Source organism: Carettochelys insculpta, chromosome 2 (genome assembly GCF_033958435.1).
Source record: "Carettochelys insculpta isolate YL-2023 chromosome 2, ASM3395843v1, whole genome shotgun sequence".
In the NCBI taxonomy this organism is placed as follows: Eukaryota; Metazoa; Chordata; order Testudines; family Carettochelyidae; genus Carettochelys; species Carettochelys insculpta.
Window position 1 is genome coordinate 241,036,968 of NC_134138.1, and position 24,430 is coordinate 241,061,397.

The window sequence follows — 24,430 nt, forward strand, 5'->3', positions numbered from 1 at the left end:
AGTTGCACCCCCAACGTCTGCATGTTCTGGAACTCGGGCCTGTGCCACCAGCTGGAGGCAGGGACCTACATCCCTCAGAGGGAGATCTTGCTGGGGGATACCACTGTGCCCCTCTGCCCGGTGACGGATGCGGCCTACCCACTCCAGCCCTGGCTCATGTGCTGCTATACAGACCATCTCAACGTCAGCCAAGAGCAGTTCAATGCCCAGCTCAACCCTGCGTGGCAGGTGGTTGAGCACATCTTTGTTGTCCCTGCAGGGGGCCACTTTGGGTGTTCTGCCCCCCAACCCCTATGCCGCTGGGGACAGGGCACATCACTGTCCACAGGAGCAGGTGCTGAAGGGCAGTGGTGGCCATGCCACCCCTCTGGGGCCATGGTCCAGCTGGGCCCTGGCAGGCTGGGATCTGGCAGGGGTGTGGTGGGGGAGTGTTCGTGTATGGTGCCACCACCCCATGCCCCAAGGGTGTGTGCCCTGTGTGGTATGTACCTGATGGTCCACCACCACAGTCAGGGGGACACCCATCAGGTGGATGCCCAGCTGGAGCTGTGAGAGGGGAGGTCAATTATGAGCACCCCCTCCTCACTCAACTCCTCCGCCTCAGGGGCTGGCTTCAGCTGTGGGGCTGAGGGTGCAGGGCTGGCCTCAGGACTGGAATCCTGCTCTGAGACCTTCTGGGGCTCCTTGATCATGGTGTCGAGGACAGCCTGGGGGGCAAGGAGGTGCCCGGGGTCCAGGATAGCCATGAGCTCCCAGTAATAGGGGCAAGTGGCTGGGGCTGCCCCTGACCAGCTGGCCGAGTCCTGTACTCAAGCATACCTCTGCCACAGCTCCTTGACCTTACTCCTGACATGGTCAGGTGTGCACACAGGGTGACCCTGGGTGGTCAGGCACTCAACCAGCTGGGTGAAGGAGGATGCATTGTGCCACTTGCTCCCCATTACATGGAGCACCTCCTCCTCACCCCAGAGCCTCAGCAAGTCCTGGAGCTCAGCTTCAGTCCATGAGGGACCCCGCTTCCTGCCTCACAGCTGGAGGTCTGTGAGCTGTGGGGGTGGTCAGAGAGGAATCCTGAGACTGCTCGCCTGGCTGGCCATGGCACTTGAAGGCTGCAGGGTGTATCGCTGAAGCATGCAGAGCAGCCATGTGTGATGGCTGCTGCCTGTATGGTCTCAGCTTCTTGCCACGGGTTTTCTGGGTCCATGCGACTTTAAGAGCAGCTTCGTGCAGATATCTTAGAGCCCTGCAGGGGCTGGACGGCATGTCTCCTCCTAACAGCTGATTGCCACCATGGCAGACCCCGCTATTTCAAAGTAGTGGGACATGGATTGTCTACACACGTCCAACTTTGATGTTAGATGTCGAAGTAGGGCGCTAGTCCCATCTTCTCATATGAATAGCTGTTTTGACATCTCCGCACCTAACATTGATTACAACTTGAAGTGACGCAAATAGTAGGCTAGTGTAGACACAGCTTATGTGTATATAATTTTAACCGGGCAAAACACATTTTCAATTTCAGGTTTTAAAATATGTTCAGTACATCTGAGATCACTGAGACGAATTTGACATCTTTTCCTATGATTACTTTTCAAATGGGACACTCTCAATAGTCAATTAAGCAGGCTGTTCATTTGTTACCAGAATGACCATTTCTTATCAGTGGAGCACATGTGGATGTTTTGTCATAGCATCATAGTGGTGGAGCTATAGGGAAGTACCAAAGACAGAAGAAGCACTTACAATTGAGAGTCACGGCTTTCAGTTACTTACACATTTCTAGAAGAAATTTTCCCTTTGGGCTGAAATTTCTCTGTTCTGAGCACACAGATGAAGACTTGTGGGTGTTTGGTAGAGCTCTGTACACTCATTTGTGATTAATCAAGCTTAAAATACAATGTACTTCAATAAAAATGTCAGCTATCTTTGCATTTGAACAAACAAACATTAGTTCTGTTTTTAAAATATTAAAAGGTCCAGCAAGCACACAAGAATTTGTGCATGCACTTGTTTGCTAATACTTTACCTTATTGAATAGGTTCGTTTGTATTTTGCTTTTCACTCAGGTTCAACTGGTCAGTATCACTTTCGTTTATAGTTGGTTTCACTTGCAGATTCCCAGAAACCCTCACAGTTCTAGTGTTAGCTGCTCAGCTATGTCTACACTATAGCACAAAGTCAATTTTAAGACAGTTAGCTTGATTTTACAATGTGATTGTCTTCACTGCAAATACTGTTAGGTCAAATTTAAGGAGCACTAAGGTTGACATTCTTGCACCAGTCATCCAATGCAGCTTAATGCCAAGTTCGAATTTAAAAAGTAGGATTAATGCTAGTGTGGAAACAGCTTTACTTTAAATTGATTTTATTGGCCTCCAGAGGTGACTCACAGGTATCCCACAATGCCCCTACAGGTGTACATTCTGTCCACTTTCACCTCCCCTACTCTCCAGGTGTGCAGGAAGTAAGAAACAGGAAGCCCAGCATTTTGAATTCATTTCTTTATGATCAGCTTGGTGACCGCATCTAGCTATTAAAGAGAGCCAGAGTTTCATGGAGCCATGGAGCCATCAGGAGAGACAGGTCTCAGTTCAGCCAGTGGGCTAGTCCCTACCCCATCACACCACATCATGGCTTGACTGTTGGGACCAGACAGCAGCACGTGAGACAGCAGAGCAGTGTGTCCTGCCCTGCATGGGGTAAAGGCTTCTTCCCTGAACTGGATGTAGCAGGAGAGGCCAATACACTTCTTTTCTGCACTTCACACTTGTGTACCACAACCACGGCGCTATGCAGTCAGGGATCTAGCCCCCTTTGCACCATGTGGCTAGCTAACCCTCAGGTACCATATGGCTGACAGGCCAGCCCCCACCCCACCCCACCCCACCCCACCCCGTGGTGCCCGGACTGTGGGGGTTATGCTTGTAGGAGAGGCCAAGAAACTGCTTTTCTACTCTTCACATTTGTGCAGGGCAGCTCCCGCCCCACCTCCCGCCAGGTGCAATGTGGATGCTGGACAAGCCCCCACCCCACCACACCACATGGAGGCTCTGCAGTGCAGGCCATGGTTCCAGACAGTTGCATGTCCTGGCCTGTGCAGGATGAAGGCTTCTGTGCTGCACATTTCCCAGGGGCTCAACAAGTATCAGGAGACTGGTTCCCCCCACGGCAAAAATTTCAGGGGCTGTCTGGCCCCAAGGAAGCAACACACACCAGGGGATGGTGAGGTAATAAGAAACCAGGTGGCTGTACCATATCAACAGGAACCTCAGCTCACCCCTGCCTGCTGAGCAAAGTTGGGTACCTGTTGACATGACATAGTCAGCTGGGTGGTCCCAGAGCACATTTTCAAAGAGAGCTTCATCTTTTGAAGCCCACCACCTGTTTCGCTTCCTTTCCCTTGGGATTCCCTACTTTTCTGCTCTGTGAATAATATGACGTCTTCCCCTGTTTACATGGATCCAAATTCTTCCAGTGGTTGCTGTTCTTTCACCAGGGGAAAACTAGTTGAGCAACCTGTTGACATGGTTCAGTCATGGGTTTCTTTCCCCTGGGATTCCCTATTTTTCCAGCTTTCCTTATGAAAAATGGCTGCTTGCTTTCGAAGGGAGGGGAATGAGGGCAATGCAGTATGGGAAGATGACACTGGGTGCTCTCAGGACACATTTGGTTAAAAGGGCTTTAATTCAGACAACTCAAATAATTTCTCTCATCAGTGAAAGAGACTTTTCAAAAATGGACATTTGTTTTCACAGGGAGGAAATGAGGGCAATGCAGCCAGGGAAGATGACATCACACACCCACAACCACTTGCAGGGCATTTTTTTCTTACAGAGCACCAGCAAAAAAACCCAGAATGTTACAGGGCTGAGGGAAGTGTGGAATAGCTTCCCACAATGCACTACTGCAACAGTCAAAATTTGGCAGTTTAGTGGGGGTACACTAAGTCCAATGCCTGTGGAGTTGAGGATACTCAACTTCATAGTGTAGACATAGCCTCAGACACTATAGTGATGAGCACAGTAGCCAAAGCCAAATGGGAAGAAGGGGCTTTTGAACTCCAGGGGTCCTTTCGAAAGGCCCCTGTCTACACCAATGATGTGTTTAGAAAGCGGCACTTTCAAAATGCACGCAGCAGCCATTATGCTAATGAGGTGCAGCATATGCATGGCAGCACCTCATTAGCATCCGCCAAAGTGGCTTATTAGCATCCCCCTTTCGAAAGGGGGATGCTAGTATAGCCACAGACATATCAAATAGACTAGAAGCACTTTTGTGTTCACTGCTCTGTCAAAGAGGGTTTGCATTTAAAAATACATTCTTGTCTTTATTTATGGCAACATTTTTATTCATTTAAAGTTAAATCCAGCCTCCTTCTCCACTGGGTTTAGGGGATCTTCTCGGGGAGTACAGCTCCCTCTGCATCCCACCCGTAGCAGGTTTGGAAGATAGGGAAAGGATGAACTTGGTGGCTCTATCACCGTGCAGATCCATTACTCCTAGGGGTTATCAAACTTCATTGCGCCACAACCTCCTTCTGAGAAAAAAAAATCACCTCACAACCCTAGAAGTGGGGCACCAAAGCCTAAGACTGAACCAGACCCACACCAGTGGGGTGAAGGTAAAGCCAAATCCCAAGAGCTTCAACCCAAGGCTGAGGGCCTGTAAGCGGAATCCCTTGGGGTTCAGCCCTGGCTAAATGGGCTCAAGCTTCAGCACCAGACCCCAGCAAGCCACTGTCCATGGTGTGATCCCAACCCACAGTTTGAGTACTACTTCATGAATCCTGGACTTCTCTCACCCCTTTCTAATGTAGGGACGCAAGAATGACTTGGGCTACAGAAACTGGACGACTGCTGTTTCAACCACAGAGCAATGTAAGTGGTCAGGGAGGGTTTCTTTGTCCATTTTTGCATGTCATCATCTACACCAATCCCAACTGTTCAAGCTTGGTGCAGGTGGGAATTTTGATATTCTCTGATTTTGCTTGTTTATTTTACCAAAGACAGTGTTTGGGGTCCGTTCTCCAGGGAACGTGTCCCTTTAAAAATATATATGTTTCTACAGAGGTGCCAGAAAATATTTCTACTCTGATTTCACATTTGCAACCAAAACAAAGATTTCAGTTACAACACAGATACATATTTTCTTCAGATGTGCTATAAAACTGCTTACATGTTGTAATAATGTAGAGAAACTGATGTTCTCGTGTGCATTAGCTGTCACAGGGTGCCTTGTTCAGCAGATACCATACATCCTGCCATCTGCTGATGTTAAATAGGGAATATTTACATAAAATGATAACTACCAAAATAAGTGCCTAAATACACTCAATAATCTGGTGCCTAAAAAGTCCTGAGAAGAACATGTACTAATTCCTATCCACCTCTATTGTTACCTTAAGAACAGCTCTCTCCATAGCAACTGAAAACTTTTCAAGGCAGCAAAAAACTAATCCTCTCCAGCTTCCAGAGCACCTTCAAGGAATTTTAAAAACATCAGACTTTCCAGCAGCCAAATACTTTTGAGAATTCAAAAGGCCACAAAGCTAAAGATACACAGTCATTCATTTGTTTCTACCAAAGGTAAGAAAACAGTATTAGAATTTGTAGTGTCCCTATAATTGTGATGTTTTTAATCTATTTCTAAAGGCTAACTTAAAAAGCTAAAAAATTGAAATATCGGCACCTTTTACTATCTGCTATACCACACTGAGTTTTATTTGAATGTATACAAGTTATAATTCAGCAAAAGTGATGAGCTTGCTCTATGTTAGCAATCTGTTAGCACCACATTTATAAAAAGGAAATCAGATCCGTATTATTTTTCAGAGAAAAGAACCAGATGTTTTATGTGGCTATTTAACACATGTATGTATATTTCCAAAGGTTTGGTCCTCAGTAAAGGAAAAACTCTTTAGTGTAAAACAAAAGTTAACCTCTTTTACAAGTGGCATGTTCCTATATCACGATGGACTACAGTAAGGACAGATCCTACAGGAAAAGAAGATATGGCTAGGCTAGTTTGCTTTTACTGTTTTGAATGTTGTCTTTCCACCTAGGTTTATTAAAAGTGAGAACTACTTGCTGTGGGGACATTTCTATACTTTTCAAGTTATAGGAATGTCACAACTGTGACATTAATTTCCTGTTAAAATGCTTTGGGTTTGATTTTTCTACCCTGCTTTACAGCTAATGCTAATTAGTGTTTTAAAAGTGATTTTAAGATAAAAAGCACTAGAAATCATTGCTAAATATCAGTACTATCGATTTGTATCAGAATAAAGGATCCGATTAATATCAGAGTGAAAGAGAAAGCAATTGCATTTTTCCTGTACTTACCAAAGGAGATTTTTCTCAAATACAGTAACGTAACAGGGAAATGAAAAATGGTATTATAGCCAATATCTATAGCATGGAGGAAGGCCGGCCCAGTTTAAGCACTTACCAGTAATTCTCCAGAAGTTCGAAGGCCACTGTCATCTTATTTGCCTGCTGTTTCAAACTGCAAAGTCCCTACAAAACCCCTGTTGTTCAAAAACAGCTTGTCACTGCAAATCAGCTTAGCCAACCAATTAATAAATCCTTTCAAACATATTGCAGTCACTCTCATTAAATGTTTTTTTTTCCTTTACCATACAAATTCCTCAGGGTTCAACTTTAAACAGTGAACTACGAACCACGATTCAACTCTCAGCAGAAACACGCACTTAACAGGAAGAAGAGAAAATGTATTTTCTCACCAAGCATCTAGCATTTTGGGTGGCGTGTGCAGCTTTCACATTTGGTATGGTCATTGCAGAAGCACAGCCTGGGAAAGAGCACAAGCAGGAAAGCAGTTACGCTCCCAGCCAAGGCTATCTGAAAGAAGTTTTACGCATTCTTTCAGCTGACAACTACACTGAACTTCACAAGAATCACTCAAGAAAACTGATCAAAATATTACTGGAGAGAGCTGAATGTCCACAGTGGATTGATGGGATACAGGAGGATTGTAATCTGGTTAGTGTATCAAGTAATGAAGAGTACATTTAAAAGATGAGTTCTCAAGCATTTATATGGGTGAAGCCATCCTAATCAATATCATGGGCACACACAAAATTCATTCTTTCAAAAAATGAGCTGCTACGATTGTTTAATTGATAACAATTTCTATGGCTAATTTATTCTTGTAAAGAGTGCCTCCAAGTACTCCAAGTATACTTTAAAACTTGAATCCATTTATCTTTCATCTAGTGCTAATATTAGTCACTGCCAGCTTTTCAGCTATTTATTTTCAAATGAAGGTTTTCCATTCTTCGCTGCATCCTACAGTTATATCATTAGCTTGAAGTTGAAACATGAAAAGAAATTTCCATTGTAGACAGAGATGGATGGGCAGAAACAGGAGTGGTTTTATGAAATGTTGTCATTCTGCTTGTTACTTGGCAAAGCTAATAATTTCTAGAAGAGCTTCTTCTCTTTGGTTTCACCATGGAAGGAACAGGGAAATAGGATGCCAGATTCAGCAGGAGGGCGACTGAGCTGTGGTCGAGGGTCTATGCGTGAGGTAACGTAGATTTGGAAGATGCTCCAAGTTTGGATTAGAGCCCATAAAAATTGATGGATTCTGGCTCCAGTTAAGATTACTTCTGGTGGTTCTAGGTTTGGTTTATCTCTAACAGCAAGGAGTTATACATAGAGGCCATGTCTACACTTACGAAAAACTTCGAAATGGACATACTAATGGCCAAATCAAACAATTCAGCACCTCATTAGCATGCAGCCAGCCACAGCACTTCGAAGGTGGCACATTTCACTTGCACACGGTTCATCTACATGGGGGTCTTTTTGAAAAAGACACCCATGTAGATAAGCCTTGCATGAGCAAAAATGTGCCATGGCCGGCTGCATGCCAGGGAGGGGCTGAATATTCATTTCAGTGCCTCATTCGTGTTCTTCAATTTGGCTATTAGCATGGCCATTTCAAAGTTTTTCATAAGTGTAGGCATAGCCAGAGCGTTATGGATTCATGTCAGAGTCAAGAAGCAGCACATGGTGAAAGAGAATGCCAGGGAAACAGATGTTTACTCTGCAAGTACGATGGTCCCTGTGCTCAGCAGGGTTAATGTCTTGGAGAGGAGATTTTAGTACTCTGCCATAATAGCAAACACTGATATTTTTTGTAACTGCCCAGTGTGAAAGATCATTGGTAAATAATGTAGGGCTCCAGGGTTATTCCTGAATAGGGGGATGGGAATATCTTTGGAATTCTTCCAGCATGAGAAAAGGTTTTTCTTGTGTCTGTGACCTGTTTATAGAAAGCACAGGGACTGCTGGCAGGTAGCAAAGGAAAGACTCTCGGAACTCTTCTCCAAGTTTCCCCTGGGCTCATTTCAGTAAATGATGCGGTTCATACTCTACAGTGTCTATTTATGAGCTTGAAATCCTGTAAGATGACCTAACAACCCCCTAAAATGGAGGAAAACACATGGCAGCAGTTGTACTTGAAACATCTGTGGTTTTCAAAACCACAAGTTAGCCCTCCTCCATGGCACTGGACCTAACTTCTCAAACTGCTATCAGTGCTCTCCTACACCCAGCAAACCCAAACCTTAATGAATCAATCAGACTCACTTTTCCATTCTGAACCTGACTCCCAGCTAGGGATGTAAAATCCTGCTGAATTAGTTAACCAATTAGGGATGAGGCTTACCAGTTGACTGGTTAATCCTTAATATCCCTAGTCCTAGCCATTACAAACCACTGCTTTTTCAGATTACTTAATTTGCAAACAAGGCTCCAACCTGCATTTAAATCATTGCCCTGATGCCTTTATTCACCATCTTTTTTTTTTGCTAGTTTGCTCTCAGAATTCATGGCCATACGCTTGGTGCTCCTTGCACTTAAATAAAGGGAAGACGGATTCTTTCAGAGAGGCGTTTACTTTCCAAAGAGCAGCATCTACACTGGCTTTCTTCTTTCGAAAGAAGCTCTTTTGAAATTAGAATATGCAAATGAAGTGCCAAATATGCGAATTTATACCTCATTTGCATTTTCAATTTACCTCATTTGCATATCTCTTTCTAAAGAGGAATGCAAGTGTAGACACACCCTTACTCCATCTTCAAAGCACACAAAAAAGGCATTCTTCAGTATTGATGGAACCCTTACTAATATTCATTAGAAATAGAGAGCTCTGTAAAGATGTTCTGCACCAATATTCAGAAAGGATCTTGTTTATTTTAGAAAATAAGCATTCTGAAAGTAAGGTCATGCAGGTGTTCGTGGCTCCAAATGTTGGCAGCATCAAAATAACCAGTGATTAATCAAATCTTTAAGGTACTCCCTGTGGGGAATCCCATCTCTTTCAATGCACCTGATGCCCTCCCATTAGCCATATCCTTTTCAAGCATCTTGCTTGCCATTGCCAAGAACCTTAGCGACTTCAAATTATCCTTACTAGACCTCAGGTATAATTACCGAAATCTCTGCAAAGCCTCACCCAGAGTATGTGGTTTGGTTTTTATTCCTTATTGGGTAAATTTGAAAGGCTGGATTGGCTTAACACCTTTAGGGCAATGAGCTGGAAGAATTAAATGTATTTCTCCTACTCAAAAACAAAAATACACAGACAGTTGTGTTAATGGATGTCATCAATATGGAAGAATGTTTGTCTTCTTTGTGCCAGACGTTGCTGGGAGACAGAGGAGTGCCAGACGTTGCTCAAGCGCATCCAGCAGATGGCCATTGATTCTGAGGGTCAGTTAGTAAAGGCTAGTATTGCAGATGCTGATAGCCATGTCAGAAGGGACACAAAGCCAAATCTAACTTACTCACCAAAGTGAATGTTTAATTCTGCTATTGGCTCCTGCAAAACATGGTCTTTTCTGACATTACTCTTGATGTGGATTTAGGTGGGGAATATGTCTCTTATAACGTGTCTGGTCACGCGTTTGGCGCACAGTTGAAGGAGCACATGACACCAGGGATCCGTAATCTGCATTGATTCCCCTTTGTTTGTGGCAAACAGTCAAGGAATGGCTTTTGACATAAATTGGGTACCAGATACACCAAGACACAATGTCCATAGACATAAACATAGTTTAACCCAGTCAACTGGATTTCTGACTGCTCTGAATCATTGAAGTAAGGAAAAATACATGAAGCATGCTGGTGAATCGTGCCTAATGACTCTGAATGGTGTAGGTGCATCTGTCTATCCTACAGTCGCAGGTGCTGGACCTGGGGTTGGTGGGGCTGCTGCTGCACTCCCAGGCTTGAAGTGGCTTCTATAAAATAAAGGATTTAATGGCCTTCAGCACCCCTATTATGAAAATTGTTCCAGCCCCTCTGCTTACAGCCCCTGTGATCTGTCAGGAGTGTGGAGATCAATGCAAGTGGTCAAGCTACACTTAGATTGAACCAAGAAGAAACAAATAGCATCCTTCCAATGTGGCTAACTGATGAGGCCTATAAATCAGTGGCAGGACATTTTCCAGCAGGGGCTTTTTGTTCTAGAATTTATTCACCCTCTCACCCTTGGTCTGAGAGGACTGCCAGATTTTCTAGCCACACCTATAAGGTCTAATTGCTTGTAAAGCCTTTTGCCTAAGGTGACATTGGATGGGGTCTGAGTGTGGGGAGAGATGGTGAACTATTTTGTTTTAAAAATGTTGTACATCTCATTAGGGTGGAACTCATCCCTGGGCAGAGAGCCGCATGGACCTGTTCATGCCTTCTATGTTGCTTGAGCCCCATTTTGATGACTTGCTTGTTGTATAAGCTTTGTGCTGACCAAATGTTCTAATAGCACAATTTACAAATATAAATACAGAAGACCCCTGAATTACAAAGGGGTGCGTTCTTGCAACCCCTGCATAAATCAAATTTCCTGTGCAACTCAGGGGAACCAGGAAACTGATGAGGGCACCGATGCTGGTCAGTGTCCTGGCTCCAGTGAGTGGAGGGGAGCTGGGGACAAGGCAATAGCCTGGCTCCCAACTCCTCTGTGCTTAAGGGAGCTGGGAAACTGACAAGTGCACCAGCACTGATCAGCTTCCTGGCTCCCAGAGTGGCAGGGAGCTGGTTACCAGGCGGCACCCTGACTCCCAGCTCCCCTCTGCTGGCGGGAGCCAGGAGCCAGGCTGCCACCTGATTCCCAGTTTCCTGCCACTCTGGGAGCCAGGCATGGCTTCTCCAGCTGTGGGAGCTGGGGGCTGGAGCAGGGAGCTGGTGGAGCAGCTGTGCTTCCCACCTCCCAGCCCCTGCGAACCCCATGACTTTGACTTGCACTTAACTTGCATTGATGCAAGTTAAAACTGAGCATAACAGGGGTTTACTGTAAATACATCACTACAGATGCAGGCCTCATTCTGGCTCTATCAGCCTGCTGTAAATGTGGAGTAACTCTAGTATTTCTTTTGACTGAGAGAGAGAATAGATGACTTCTTCAGGTTCTTTCCCGCATTACGTTTCTATGGTTTCTCTGACTTTACAATTTTTCAAACTGTGGGTCAAGACCCAACACTGGGTCACTAGAATGTCTCAGGGGGTTATAAGGTGGATCCTGTAGTTCTGTTCTCATGAGGGTTGCTTGGCTCAGTTCCGAGATCCAGGCACTGTGACCCCTGGGGCTGCAGTGCCACTCAGGTTTCTTCCAGCTATCCCTCCATCATGAAGAAGGGGGAGCTGGCCAAGATAAATTTGAGTGCATGAACCAGGCTGGTGTAAATTCGATCCAAATTTTGACTTTTTCTTCCCTTGATTCTGCAAGCCCACATAAGTGCAAGTGCAGGCCTTGCAGCAGTTAAGCTCAGGTTAAGCAATAGCTGTATTCCTGTGCACTGAGGGCCAGAATTAATGCCTAGTGATGTCAGTGTGGGTCTTTAAACAGACTGCAACAGTCATTGGATTAGGCCCTGTGTGGGAGGAAATCTCAAATCCTTTGGGCATCTGGCTCTCGCTCACACGCCGACACTGTTATGAAAGGAGGCTTGGAGAGTGATTTGGCAGCCATGCAGCAGCTCTCATTACTGCAAGATTAGATTTCTGTGTGCTTTCCCTACTATCCGTATTGCTCAATGCCTTGCCTTACACATAGGCACCCCACTCTGCATCTGCGCAGCCTCAAGACTGGGCCCTTAGATAAAGTGTAATTCTCCTACCCTGTTCCCTAATCCTATTTTCAGTAGTCTCATAATGGCATGGTATTTGAAACTAATTTCCATTTCTTTTAATTATTCACAGTGCCTTGAACCAGATGCTTTGTTATTAATAGCTGGTGGAGATTTTGAAGACCATCTCAGTGAAGAAATATTTCAGAGAATTTCCATCATTCTTCTCTATTATATCATTCATCAAAGAGACATCTGTTCTTCAGAGCTCAGTCTAAGTAACAAGGATTATAAATTTTACTTACACAGCATGCTCAGTTTGAGGCATGATGAAGACTGCTATTATTTCTCAAGGAATGAAACTGAAGACATTTTGGCTGCTATAAGGCAACATTTTAAGACCCCTGAAAGCCAGGTAAACACTCCATACACAGAACACTTCAAAACACTTAACAAAGGTCTTACCTGCACTGAAACTGGGGATGGAAAAGAGAATCAAGTGCCTCTAACCAGTTCCCTGTTGATCCCTCACTGTGCAACCACCATCAGATAGTCTATGTAGCAGGGAATCTGCCCAATGATGTGTCTGTTTCTTCGACATGGCAGGTACATCTGAAGCTAATCTACCTACCATAGTCAATTCCTGAAGAGGAACAAGTCATCCAAAGAAGACTAAACTTACATTAGGAATGGCAAATAATGTATTCATTATATTTAGCTGTAAGCATTCTTTTAAAATCAGGAAATACATGGCAGGTATCACTCACCTATTATTTATAGTTAGTTATTTATGTCAGTGCCAGGGACCAAAGAAGAACAGGGTTTCATTGTGCCAGGAGCTGTGCAAACATAGAGGGTGTGTCTACACTTGCATTCCTCTTTCAAAAGCAGTATGAAAATGAGGTAAATCAAAAATGGAAAGTAGGTACAAATTTGCATATTTGGCACCTAGTTTGCATATTCTAATTTTGAAAGCTCTTCTTTCGAGAAAAGAAAGCCAGTGTAGATGCTGCTCTTTCGAAAGTAAACCCCATCTTCGAAAAAATCCTTCTTCCCAGTAAATAAAGGGAAGAAGGATTTTTTCAAAGATGGGTTTACTTTCAAAAGAGCAGCATCTACACTGGCTTTCTTCTTTCAAAAGAAGCTCTTTCAAAATTAGAATATGCAATTGAGGTGACAAATATGCAAATATATACTTAATTTGCATTTTTGATTTACCTCATTTACATACCTCTTTCTAAAGAGGCCTGCAAGTGTAGACACACCCAGAATGAAAGACAGTCCCTGCCCTCTAAAATATTCCAATCTAAATAATCTCTTGCCCTTACGCTAGGCAGTAATCAAAACCACTAACCAGATTTTCAAAGTTAGAGAGTTACTGCAATATTCATTGACCTGTTGGGAAAAGTTCCTCAGCCCTTCTTAGATGCTACACAATTCTGTTTTCGCCAGTTGCTGATTCTGCAATTCATCTTTTCTTTTCCATCTCGCTGCTCTTTAATTTACACAGCGCAGTGGTAGCAGCAATCTAGGCAGCTGGAAGATTGTTAGAAGCCCCTAGCTATGTGGCATAAAGCAGAAGGCCTGCAATTCCGCTTTCTCTTCATATGCTTTGTGTAATCTTTTCCCCATCATAAATTATTCATTGACTAATACAGTTGGTTCTACATGTCGGTGAAAGTGCGGATTTCCAGGAACTCAAGCAGTATCTTGGCAATTATGAAGAAACATTGGAGGGTATTCTGGCATATCCAAATGGAGTAACAATCCATACTGTGCTTTACAGTGTGATCAATTTGTTTACATTGGCAGCGCGCTCAGTATGTCTGTTTAGTGTCTGTGATTTCATCGTTCACAGGCAGGGGAATGGGGAGACTCTTTGGGAAAGGTAGTGAAATCATTACAGCCAAGCTAATGCTTTGAATCACAATATCCGTGGCTAGGGTAAGTGATCTGGGGTCAGAAAATCAGTTTGGTCCATTTTGAAATGTTATAATTGGATAAAACTGGTTTCTATCACAACTGATGTATTCAGTTTGATAGGAAAGACGAACATTCAGCTTACATGGAGATGTATTGGCAGTGAATTTGACATTGGAACACCTACTTTTCTTCATGGTGCACAATGGGAACCTAGTGCAGGGTTGGTACTCATAGGTGCTATGATAATACAAATAAATAATATTATAATAATTAATAACAACAACAATAATATAAATAATAATTAATAAACCATCTAGCCACTAGCCAAAGCAAGGTCACATGTGTGTGTCTGTGGCTGCTGTTTGTGTAAAATAAGCATTTATGGGGCTGGAACATACTTAAAGCAAAGTGGAATTCTATACTTAAATGTCCCTAATTCACAAGTGGACATAAAGACCTGAGATTAATGCACAAAAATGCTCAAACATTTGCAAAACTAGTGTGCCCATCTCTACTGCAATGACACTGCAATTGCTGTGATATTTTGGATGGCTAAGTACACTTTTATTCTGGTAGCTATGATAACTGCATGCGTAGCTGACCTAAATGGTCATGCATACACAGGCACACAAGTGGGGAAATTAATTTATTTGAACTGAAAAATCATGGGAGATCAATTTATTTGATTTGATCTTATACATTTCCTTCTTCCACTTCTGCTTCTTCATCTTCGTATTACTGTGACTTAGAGGATCCAGGCCAAGATCAGGGCCTCCCCAGGCAAAGGCACCATATGCATGTGATGTAAGAAACAGTGTCTGCCCAAAGAGTCTGCAGTGTAACCTGAGAAAACAGAGACAAAATTTAGGAGAAAGTGGATGCTATTAAGGGGATTGCCCAATGCTATACCTGGTATCTGTGTCAGAGCTGGGAATTAACTCTAGATCTGCAGTGTAGCAGTCCACTGCCTTAACCACAACATCCACACTTCTTCTTTCTTTTCTGGCACTTTTTTGGGACTGTACTGGCTACACTTTAGCCAGCAAAAATTTTAAAATTTAAATTAGGCAGAAAAGACAAGACAATAAAACAGCAGTAAATAAAATAACTTGAAGTAGCTATTTGAATATTGTGTTTTTAAGTGCTGCCTCAGGCTCCTTTTCCCTCTTCCCAAACTGTCTTCCTCTCCTTTACATGACTGAAACTGATACCATGTTAGTGTCTAATCACCTCACCATAACATAATCTCAGGTCCTGTATTCCATTCTCCTTGATTCTCTTCTGCTTTTCTTTCTGTCGATTACACACTTTGTCCTAATAACTTATCCATCCCTAGCTTCTGCACTACTGGTCTTCTCTTACTTCTTTCTCTGCCTTTCTGATGATTCAACTAATATGACCAAGAACTTCTTAATGAAGCTTTTATTCTGTTTTCAGTGTGTCGATGTAAGCGTTCTGGAGAAAGAAGCTGACATATTGAACAGTGATGGTGCTGATGAAAATACACTACCTCGTCTGGCTGCTACAATCATTACTTTGGCTCTCCAAGGAGTCTGCCTTGGGAAAACACAATTGCCCACCCCAGATTTCTTTATAAAATATATTTTTAGTTTTCTAAACAGTACTAATGAACTGCAAGTAACAGGTAGGTCTCTATATTTCTGCTTTGCCTTTTGTGTCAGTACATTTGAGGCATTTCTTAAATCAGTGTTTGAATTATCATTTCTTCTTGTATTTGATTAATAGAACTCTTCTATTTGAAGGCTGGGGAGACAAGCTCCTTCTTTATTTTGAAAATCCTTTTGGGACCTATAAAATAAATATATATAAGGAGACCTTTGTTTGCCTAGTACACACTGGGTATATCTATGCTTACCATGCATTCAACTTGCTCCAGTCTATCATCTGGAGATTGATTTTGCTGCATCTGTGAAGACACAGAAAAATCAATCTCCCTGGGTTTGGCCTTTGACCCTGGTACTCCATGCTATTGTGTGGAGTAAGGGACATTGGTGCAAGCCCAAACATCCCTGATCTACTCTAGGGAACAAAATCAATCCTGATACATTGATTCTAGCTATGCTAAAGGCATAGCTAGAATTGTGTTTCTGGGATCGATTTTCTTTCCTAGTGTAGACCAGGCCACAGTTCCAGAGATTGTATAAGGCAGATGTATATTGGGGCACTGGGAGCTTCTCAGGGCAGATGCAGTTTGTTCACCCCGTCTTTTTCTGATCTTTACTCACCACTCCTTTTCCTTACCCACATTCTAATGGCAGCAGCTTCCAGTGAATCTGGGACACACGAAGGCACAGCTAAACATAAGGTGGAGCTGAGAGTTTAGCAGAACATTTCAAGGGCCCACTCAAGGTGAAGTGGCCAGTTAATACCCCTCCACTCATAAAGCAGAAAGAAAAGAAGGTGGCAAGGCATCTGTTGGGGGGGGCTATAAAAACACCTGCAGCCTCTCAAAATGCATCATCGGAACCAAGCTCCCCACAGACCAGACGATATTAACTAAAACCTGCATCATACCCTGTCAGAATTACAGGTGAAAAAAATCTGTGGACATATTTCCACTGCCATGATGATCAACACCCTCAACAATATAGCTTCAAGATCCGTGGCTCCTACACACATGACTATCATCTATGGCATACCTCATCCAGTGCACTAAATGCCCCAACGGCAACTATTTGGTCTGACCAGACAACCATTATTGTCTTGAATGAACACACTCAGGAAAACGATAGAAGACAAAAGACCCATTTCACAGCCATTAACTCTATATCTGACCTCTCAGTTCTCACTGGCAAAGGAAATCTCCATAAATATTTCCAATGATGAGCCAAGAAGTGTCATTTTATAAATTTGTTAGCATCTAAAAATCAAGGAGTGAACAGTCATTGGATTTATGGTTTATTACAGCACTCTGTAAACTATGAATAACCCCTTGCCCTGCTTCCCCCTGTTACTGAAGGAATGTTAGCAGGCCACTTAATCTTGAACGGTCCCTTGGAATATGTGATGACTGTTTACACCAAACAATCTGTTCTACCTTGTATTTATCCATTGTGCTCTGAGTGTATTTCTGGCACCTGAAGAAGAGCTCTGTGGAAGCTTGACAGCTTGATTCTGTCTCAAACAGAAGTTGGTCCAATCAAAGATACTGACTCATTCATCTTGTCTTTCTAATATCCTGTGACCAATCTGACTGCACCAACAAAGCATGCATAACATGAACATGAGATACAACAAATGGATTAAAAACTGGATAGGTCTCACAGGGCATCTCTAAACTAGGAAACTATTCCAAAATAACTAAAATTGAGTTAATAACTCCAAAAATAACTAAATCAAAACAACACTTTCACTCCACGGAGAAGCATCAAGAAGCAACCCCCAGAAGCTCTCCAGGGAGGGCACCAAGAAAGCAAACATTTCCTGGCTGCTGGGTGAGGCAACCTGCAACGTGTGCTTTCCAGGAGCTCCTGTTTATGGCTGTATCTCACAAAACACTCTGCCACTGCCTTCCCCATTGAACATTAAAGGGACACAGTTAGAACTCACCTCCCCATGCTCTGGTTGCCCTTGCAGATGCCACAGCAGGCACAACATGGAGCCAGAGACGCTGCAAAACATTGTCACACTCATGGGCCATCTGCTGCACTTCATGGCACAGTACTTCTAAGCTGCCTACATGTTGCTGCAGCAGGATAAACCCCAACATGGTCCACAGGCCCAGCTCACCCATGTCCTGGTGCTCCTGCTGCTGAACATATCCTCTAATTCTTTGAACACCTTGGAACACTGCTTCTGGCAGCAAAAAACAAGCTCAGGCTGGTGGGACTGTATTATTCTGCAGGGATGGGACAATCAGCAGTGACTTTGGAACATCTGGATGCCGAAGGCTACCTTCCTGGAGTTCTGCGAGTGGTTTGCCAGTACCCTCCAGAGAAAGAACACCTGCATGAGACCCGCCACCCATGTGCAGAAGCATGTGGCCATTGTCCAGTGGAAGCTCAGCACACCAGACAGCTACCACTCAGTCAGGAACCAGTTCTGCATGGGGAAATCCGCGGTCGGGGTTGTGCTCCTGCAGGTGGCCAAGGCTATCAAACATGTGCTGCTAGGGAGGGTCATCCCTTGGACACCATAATGGACAGGTCTGCCACCCAGGGCTTCCTCATGTTGCAGGGGGCTTATACTGCACACATATACCCATCCTGGCCCCTGACTACCATGACATGAACTACAGAAATAGGAAGGGGTACTTCTCCATGGTGCTGCAGGCCCTCATGGAATACACATTACTGACATCAGTGCTGAATGGTGATAATTCCAGCCTCTTCCAAAAGATGCATACCAGCACCTTTTCCCCCAGCCGCAGCATCAGGCTGAGCAGGTGCCACACAATGGTATAATATTCATTCGGCTATTTGAAGGGGAGGTTCAAGTGTCTGCTCACTCACTAGGAACTCAGGCACTGCAACATCACTTTCATGGTTGGAGCCTGTTGTGTGCTCCACATTTTCGGTTTCTGCCAGCGTGGGGAGGTGATGATGAACATCTGACCAGGGAGTACAAGCAGCTGGACACCACTGATGTCCAGAGAGCATATCAAGGTGCCATGCTCATCATTGAATCATAGGGTTGGAAGAGAACTCTGGAGGTCATTGAGTCCAATCCCTTACTGAAAGTAAAACCAATCCCAACTAAATCATCCCAGCCAGGGCTTTGTCAAGCTCTGGCCTAAAGACCTCTATGGAAGAAGATTCTGCCACCTCCCTAGGTAACCCATTCCAGAGCTTCCCCACTCTCCTAGTGAAATAGTTTTTCACAATATCCACACTAGACCTCCCACACTGCAATTTGAGACAATTGCTCCTTGTTCTGTCATCTGTCACCACTGAGAACAGTCTCTCTCCATCCTTTTTGGAACCCCCTTCAGGTAGTTGAAGGCTGCTATCAATTCCTCTCTCACTTCTGTTCTGTAGATTAAATAACCCCAAATCTCTCAGCCTCTTCTCATAAGTCATGTACTCCAGCCCCCTAAACATTTTGTTTCCCTCTGCTGGACTCTGTCCAGGGCATCCACATCCTTTTGGTGATGGGGGCCAGAATTGGTGCCATATTCAAGATGTGTTCTCACACATGCTGAATAACAGGAAATAATCACTTCCCTAGATCTGCTGGCAATTCTCCCCCTAATGCACCCCAGTAACCTGTTAGCCTTCCCGGCTACAAGGGCACACTATTGGCTCATATCCAGCTTCTCATCCATTTTAATCACCAGATCTTTTTCTGCAGAACTGCTGCTTAGACCATCAGTTCACATCCTGTAGTGGTGCTTGGGATTCCTCCCATCCTAAGTGCAGGATGTCCTAAGTGCAATGTTGTTTGAAGAAAGGCCTTGGGGGTGGGAGTTTCATGCAAGGCCACTTCTGAGACTCTCCCCCATACTTCTCCCGAAGGGGTCCCTATATTCCTTGTGTGTGCCTTTCCATGCATACCACCAAGTGCTCCATCAATCACTGAGGTGATGGAGGAGCACATGGCGTCTTGCTGGCATGTCAGCTCATTGCAAGTGGCCATCCTCTGCTCCCACATGGTGGCCTGCTACCAGTGCTCCTCCTTGAATCTCTGGATGAGGCACTGAAGGAAAGCCGTCTGCTCCCTCATCAGGTAATCATGGGTGCTTTTCTGCCTGCCAATCCCTTGCAGCCAGGTATATGGCATGAAAATTGGGGGATGTGCCAAGGTTGTATCTGGCCAAGTTGTGAAGAAAGGTTATAATGGCAGCCATCATAGGTGACACTGTGTATGATGCCCAGCCCTGAGCAGATGTGGCAGGCCTCACTTCAGACAATGGCAATGTGGTTTGATCAAGGCTGTATGTTGCCTAGACTGTGGGCCCTTGCCAGTGGGGGCACAGATGTCCCAGGGAAGGATCACAGCTAGGGTTGCCAGACATCCCTCTGCGTGAAGGACAGTCCTGAATTTTCCTGACAAGACTTGAGTCCCACATTTATACAAAATTTCCCGCCAGACACGTTTATGGACATTGGGGACACAAGACTTGTCGGGAAAATTCTCCACCCTGTCTGGGCTTCACACAGCTGGGGCTGCCAGAGGGGTTCCACACCTTATTTTGAAATTAAGCTCTCGTGTAGATCTGGCCAAAATGTAATTATACACAGGGAATCATCATCAAGCAGGTATGTTTCCAATGGGGATCACTGACAAAGCATGCAAATGACAAAAATTGAGATAATGTTAGATTTTCATTCAGAGCAATTTGGATCGCTAGACGACTTAGGCACCAGCAAACTATGTGTTTTAATACGGCTAAATAAATGTATATCTCTGAGAACTAAGAATGTAGGCCTCGCAACAGAATGGTGGACTCTATCCTAGAAGTAGTGACTCTAAGAAAGATTTCAGCGGAACACAAGCTACCAATGTGGTGCTGTGACCAAAGAGGCTAATGTGACCCTCATATATAAACAGGGAAATCTTGAGTGAGATCTGAGAGGTTATATTACTCCTGAATTTGGCACTGCCACAGTGTCACAGTTCAACAGGGACATTTGAAGTGGGTTCAGAGCAGAGCTACAAGAATATTAAAAGGATTAAAAAATATGCCTCACAGTGATAGACTTAAAGAGCTCAGTTTATTTCGTTTAAGAAGGAATGGGTTAAGGGGCCACTTGCTGGAAGTCTGAAAGTATTTACCTGGGGAACAAACATTTTATAATGGATTCTTCAGTCTGGCACAGGAAGGTATAATATGATCCAAGGGTTGGAAGCTGAAGCTAGTAAAATCAGACTGAAGATACAGTGTACATTTTTTGCCAGTCAGGGTAATTAACCAATGGCACAGTTCAGCAAGTATTGTGTTGGACTCTTCATCCCTGACCATTTTGAAATCAAGACTGGGTGTTTCTAAAATATACACCCTAGGAATTTTGGAGGGAAAGTTCTATGGTCGTGCTATAGAGAAGGTCCAACGAATATCACAGTGGTCCTTTGTGGCCTTGAAATCTATGAATATGCTGTACTCTGATATTTTGAACAATTGCTGTTTCATCTGTCTCTAATTTGTGTTTGTAACAAGGTAACACCACATTTTCTTACAAATTCCTAGAAATAGACCAACTCCTCCGCATGCTGAGGGATGGAAGGACCTGCAACACAAATAGACAAATCGACAGTCACAAAGGAAGACGTCACAGCATGACGGTCAGTGATGTTGGATATTTAAATATTCCAGTCACATCAAGACAGAAGAATGTGGCATATATAAGTGCTTATCATGATGATAATGAAAACCATGCTGATTGGGGTCAGGTTTTTTATGTATATATATTACTATTACCAATGGATGGAATTAAATGTCAATTGAAAAGTTGAGGCTGGTTTGCAAGTATTTAGTACAAAGATTAAATCTCTTCAACAGGTGACATTTATTAATTTTGTGACTATCTTTGTACTTTAGACTCAAGTCAAGGCAGAACACATATATCTAGTGAAGTAGGCATTTTTTCCTTCTTCTGTGGAACCTAGTCCTGTGATAAGTATCAGACAGGTAGCCATATTAGTCTGTATCTTCAAGAACAACAAGAAGTCCTGTGGCACTTTAAAGACTAACAGATATTTTGGAGCATAAACTTTTGTTGGCAAAGACCCACTTCACCAGATGCATGAGATACATCTGATGAAGCGGGTCTTTGCCCACGAAAGCTGATGCTCCAAAATATCTGTTAGTCAATAAGGTGCCACAGGACTTCTTGTTGTTCTAGTCCTGTGATGTGGTTGCAACCTTCTCTATGGGGGAACCTTTGACAACACTCAAGAGGTGCATCACCACCCTGCTAAAAGGGAGTGCCCCCCATATCCCTGCCGTGTTCCTCTGGGTGGCTCTCCTTGCATCCCTTCCTACCACAGACATAAGTGACCTATGGCCTTCTTCCTTTTTTCTCCTCTGGGGTTCCTGGATTCACTTCTAAGAACAGCAGCTGTCTCTGTTCAAGGAACACCCCCTCAATGCTCCCTCTCACTGCCTGTGCAGAGAGCACAGAGGTCCCACTTTTTGGGAAAATTCCAACACCCATTCATACAGAGGCATATTAGTCACAGCACAGTAAAGTAATACAGCTATCACAAATTCCAGAATAATAAAACAGCAATTGGGGCTTTGTTAGGTACAGTTAACTCAAGTTGGAGGAAAATTGAGAGGAGGCGTAGGATAATAAAAGACAAAAAAAAAGATCAACTCTACCCCGTTAATGCTTTTAAACAATACATTTAAGATGTTTTAACAAGTTTCTAAATCTTTGCTACACAAATAACAGATACAAAATGCCCTCTTTTAAAAACTGTGCTGTTCTCCCTCCCAGCACCTGCTTAGGCAAAGAGTTGACACTCTTAGATGTGCAGTGTGGCACAGAAATCAGTGACCAGCTCAACAAGCAATATCAAATGAAATTAAGTCTTCACACAGAGGAGGGTAAGATTGTCCTTGCAGCTCAATGGTCCAGATTCAAACGTGCAGTTAGATTAGTTCTTGGTACTCTGACTCTCCTCAACCTATTGGGTGTCTGGTCTCTGCTGACATGACACTGTTCAGTGTACCAGAAATCCCAAACTCTTCTTTGGAAATCCCCTATAGGCTTAATGTGGTAAGTCAGGAGCTGCACTTCGAAAGGGGGTTACATTTCTTCCTAATACATTTTAAGATGATTTAAAGTCTAGCTGTTTACTCCCTTGAGTGGATAAAAGATGTGCATCTGGCTTTCATTCAGTGTTCACTTTATGATTTGGAGATGATACAATTGCCCTCTGATTCAATGCCATCCTTTGTTTCCCTGAATGATTTATTTTTTTTTTAATTTGGAATTCATATCCCATCAATATAATTGTTTGCTTTCTGGGGGACCTCAAAGGAGAGTCAGGCCAATTAGCCAACTAGATATGTAAAGCAAATGTGGCCCCAAAACAACGTAAACAAATATCGCGGGCCAAATGCAATGCCAGGAGTACAAGGAATATAATGCCTCTGGGCAGAAGGCCAGTTTACAAAACTGAACATTTTTTATAACTTTTTTGAACACGGACTTCCAAGACTGTCCTTGAATCAAAGGACACACACGCAGGGGAGTGATTCCAGGCATGGCCAGTCAAGCTGAGAGCCAAACTATTTTTGTGTGGCCTTTGAAAAGTTATAAAGATACCTTTGGAGAGAAGAGATTTGCCATCCTTTTCAGATATCTGGCTTCTTTTGTCTTCTTACGATTTACATTTTCCTTGACAGATTGCTCCTTGAAAAGAATTTGTATTTGAATGTTGTTGCTAAATTTATCTTCTGTTTTCCACATCCCTAAGATATCCCATTGTGTTCCATTAGTAACAGATGCTGTTCCATGTAAGAGATGGACCAGTGTTTTGCTTGATTCTGCCAGTTCAATTAAAGGCTATAATTTATTTTATTTTCAGATATTAGCTTTATAGTTTGTTATATAATGCCAGAAAAGCAAGCCAGTGCTGTCTTTTTTTTTAAATCATCTTTGTCTTCAATGATTTTTAAAGTGCATACAAAACATGGACAAATATTCAGATGAAATAATAGGAGCTATAACTTCTAGTGAGGTAACACTCTATAGCTCATTTCTATATGTTGATGTATAGCTTCTCATTAAAGAAATCTATGGGAGAGAAAAGTCATGCATCTATTTGGTGTTTCACAAAAGAAAAATCTAAGATCTATGTATTTTTCTGTATTATTCCACTCAAAGATAATACAGATTTCTTTCATTAGTAGGAAAGACCTTTATCTTCGCCTCTTGTTAGAAGGCACACAGAGACCAGGGTTATGGCAGAAAATGCAAAATTTTACTTTCATTTGGGAAAGCTCCCTCTTTAGAGGTTTTTAAGTTCCAGCGTGACAAAGCCCTAGCTGGGATGATTTCCTTGGGATTGGACCTGCTTTTAGCAAGGGAGTGGACTAGATGATTTCCTGAGATCTCTTCCAACCCTCTTGTTCTATGATTTGGAAGGCATATAATCCCCTTGTGTTTTGGGGCTTAAGACAACTTTTAATAAATAAGGGTTAATAACAAATTTCTTCATTGATGGATTGCTAAGGAACTGCCTTGTGAAAGGGCTTGAATCACTATTGCAGTACTTCCTGTTGGATGTCCTCAGAATTAGCTCTGCATGCCAATGTGCCTTCTTCTGGTCCTGTCTTTCTGCAATCACTTCTGCTTCAGGGACCCACTCCATTTCCAGGACTCTGGCATTCTCTTCATGATACAGACCTCCAGCTTTGCCAAACTCTGTGTTGCCTCTTTCCGGGAGACAGTATCACATCCTCTCCATCTAACCATTTCCTCAGTGGGGAAATCCAGTCCCATA

The 24,430-nt window shown here is 43.4% G+C and overlaps 1 protein-coding gene across 1 annotated transcript in view; it reads left to right on the forward strand.

Annotated features, from left to right (window-relative positions):
• Positions 1 to 6,728: 6,728 nt before the first annotated feature.
• The window catches only part of SLC39A12 (solute carrier family 39 member 12), a 52,970-nt gene continuing 35,268 nt past the window's right edge, over positions 6,729 to 24,430 (forward strand). Inside the window, exons 1-4 of the mRNA XM_074986275.1 lie at positions 6,729 to 7,001; positions 12,228 to 12,509; positions 15,455 to 15,662; positions 21,165 to 21,367. Of these exons, the coding sequence (XP_074842376.1) occupies positions 6,729 to 7,001; positions 12,228 to 12,509; positions 15,455 to 15,662; positions 21,165 to 21,367 (966 nt within the window). The remainder of the gene's footprint in view (positions 7,002 to 12,227; positions 12,510 to 15,454; positions 15,663 to 21,164; positions 21,368 to 24,430) is intronic.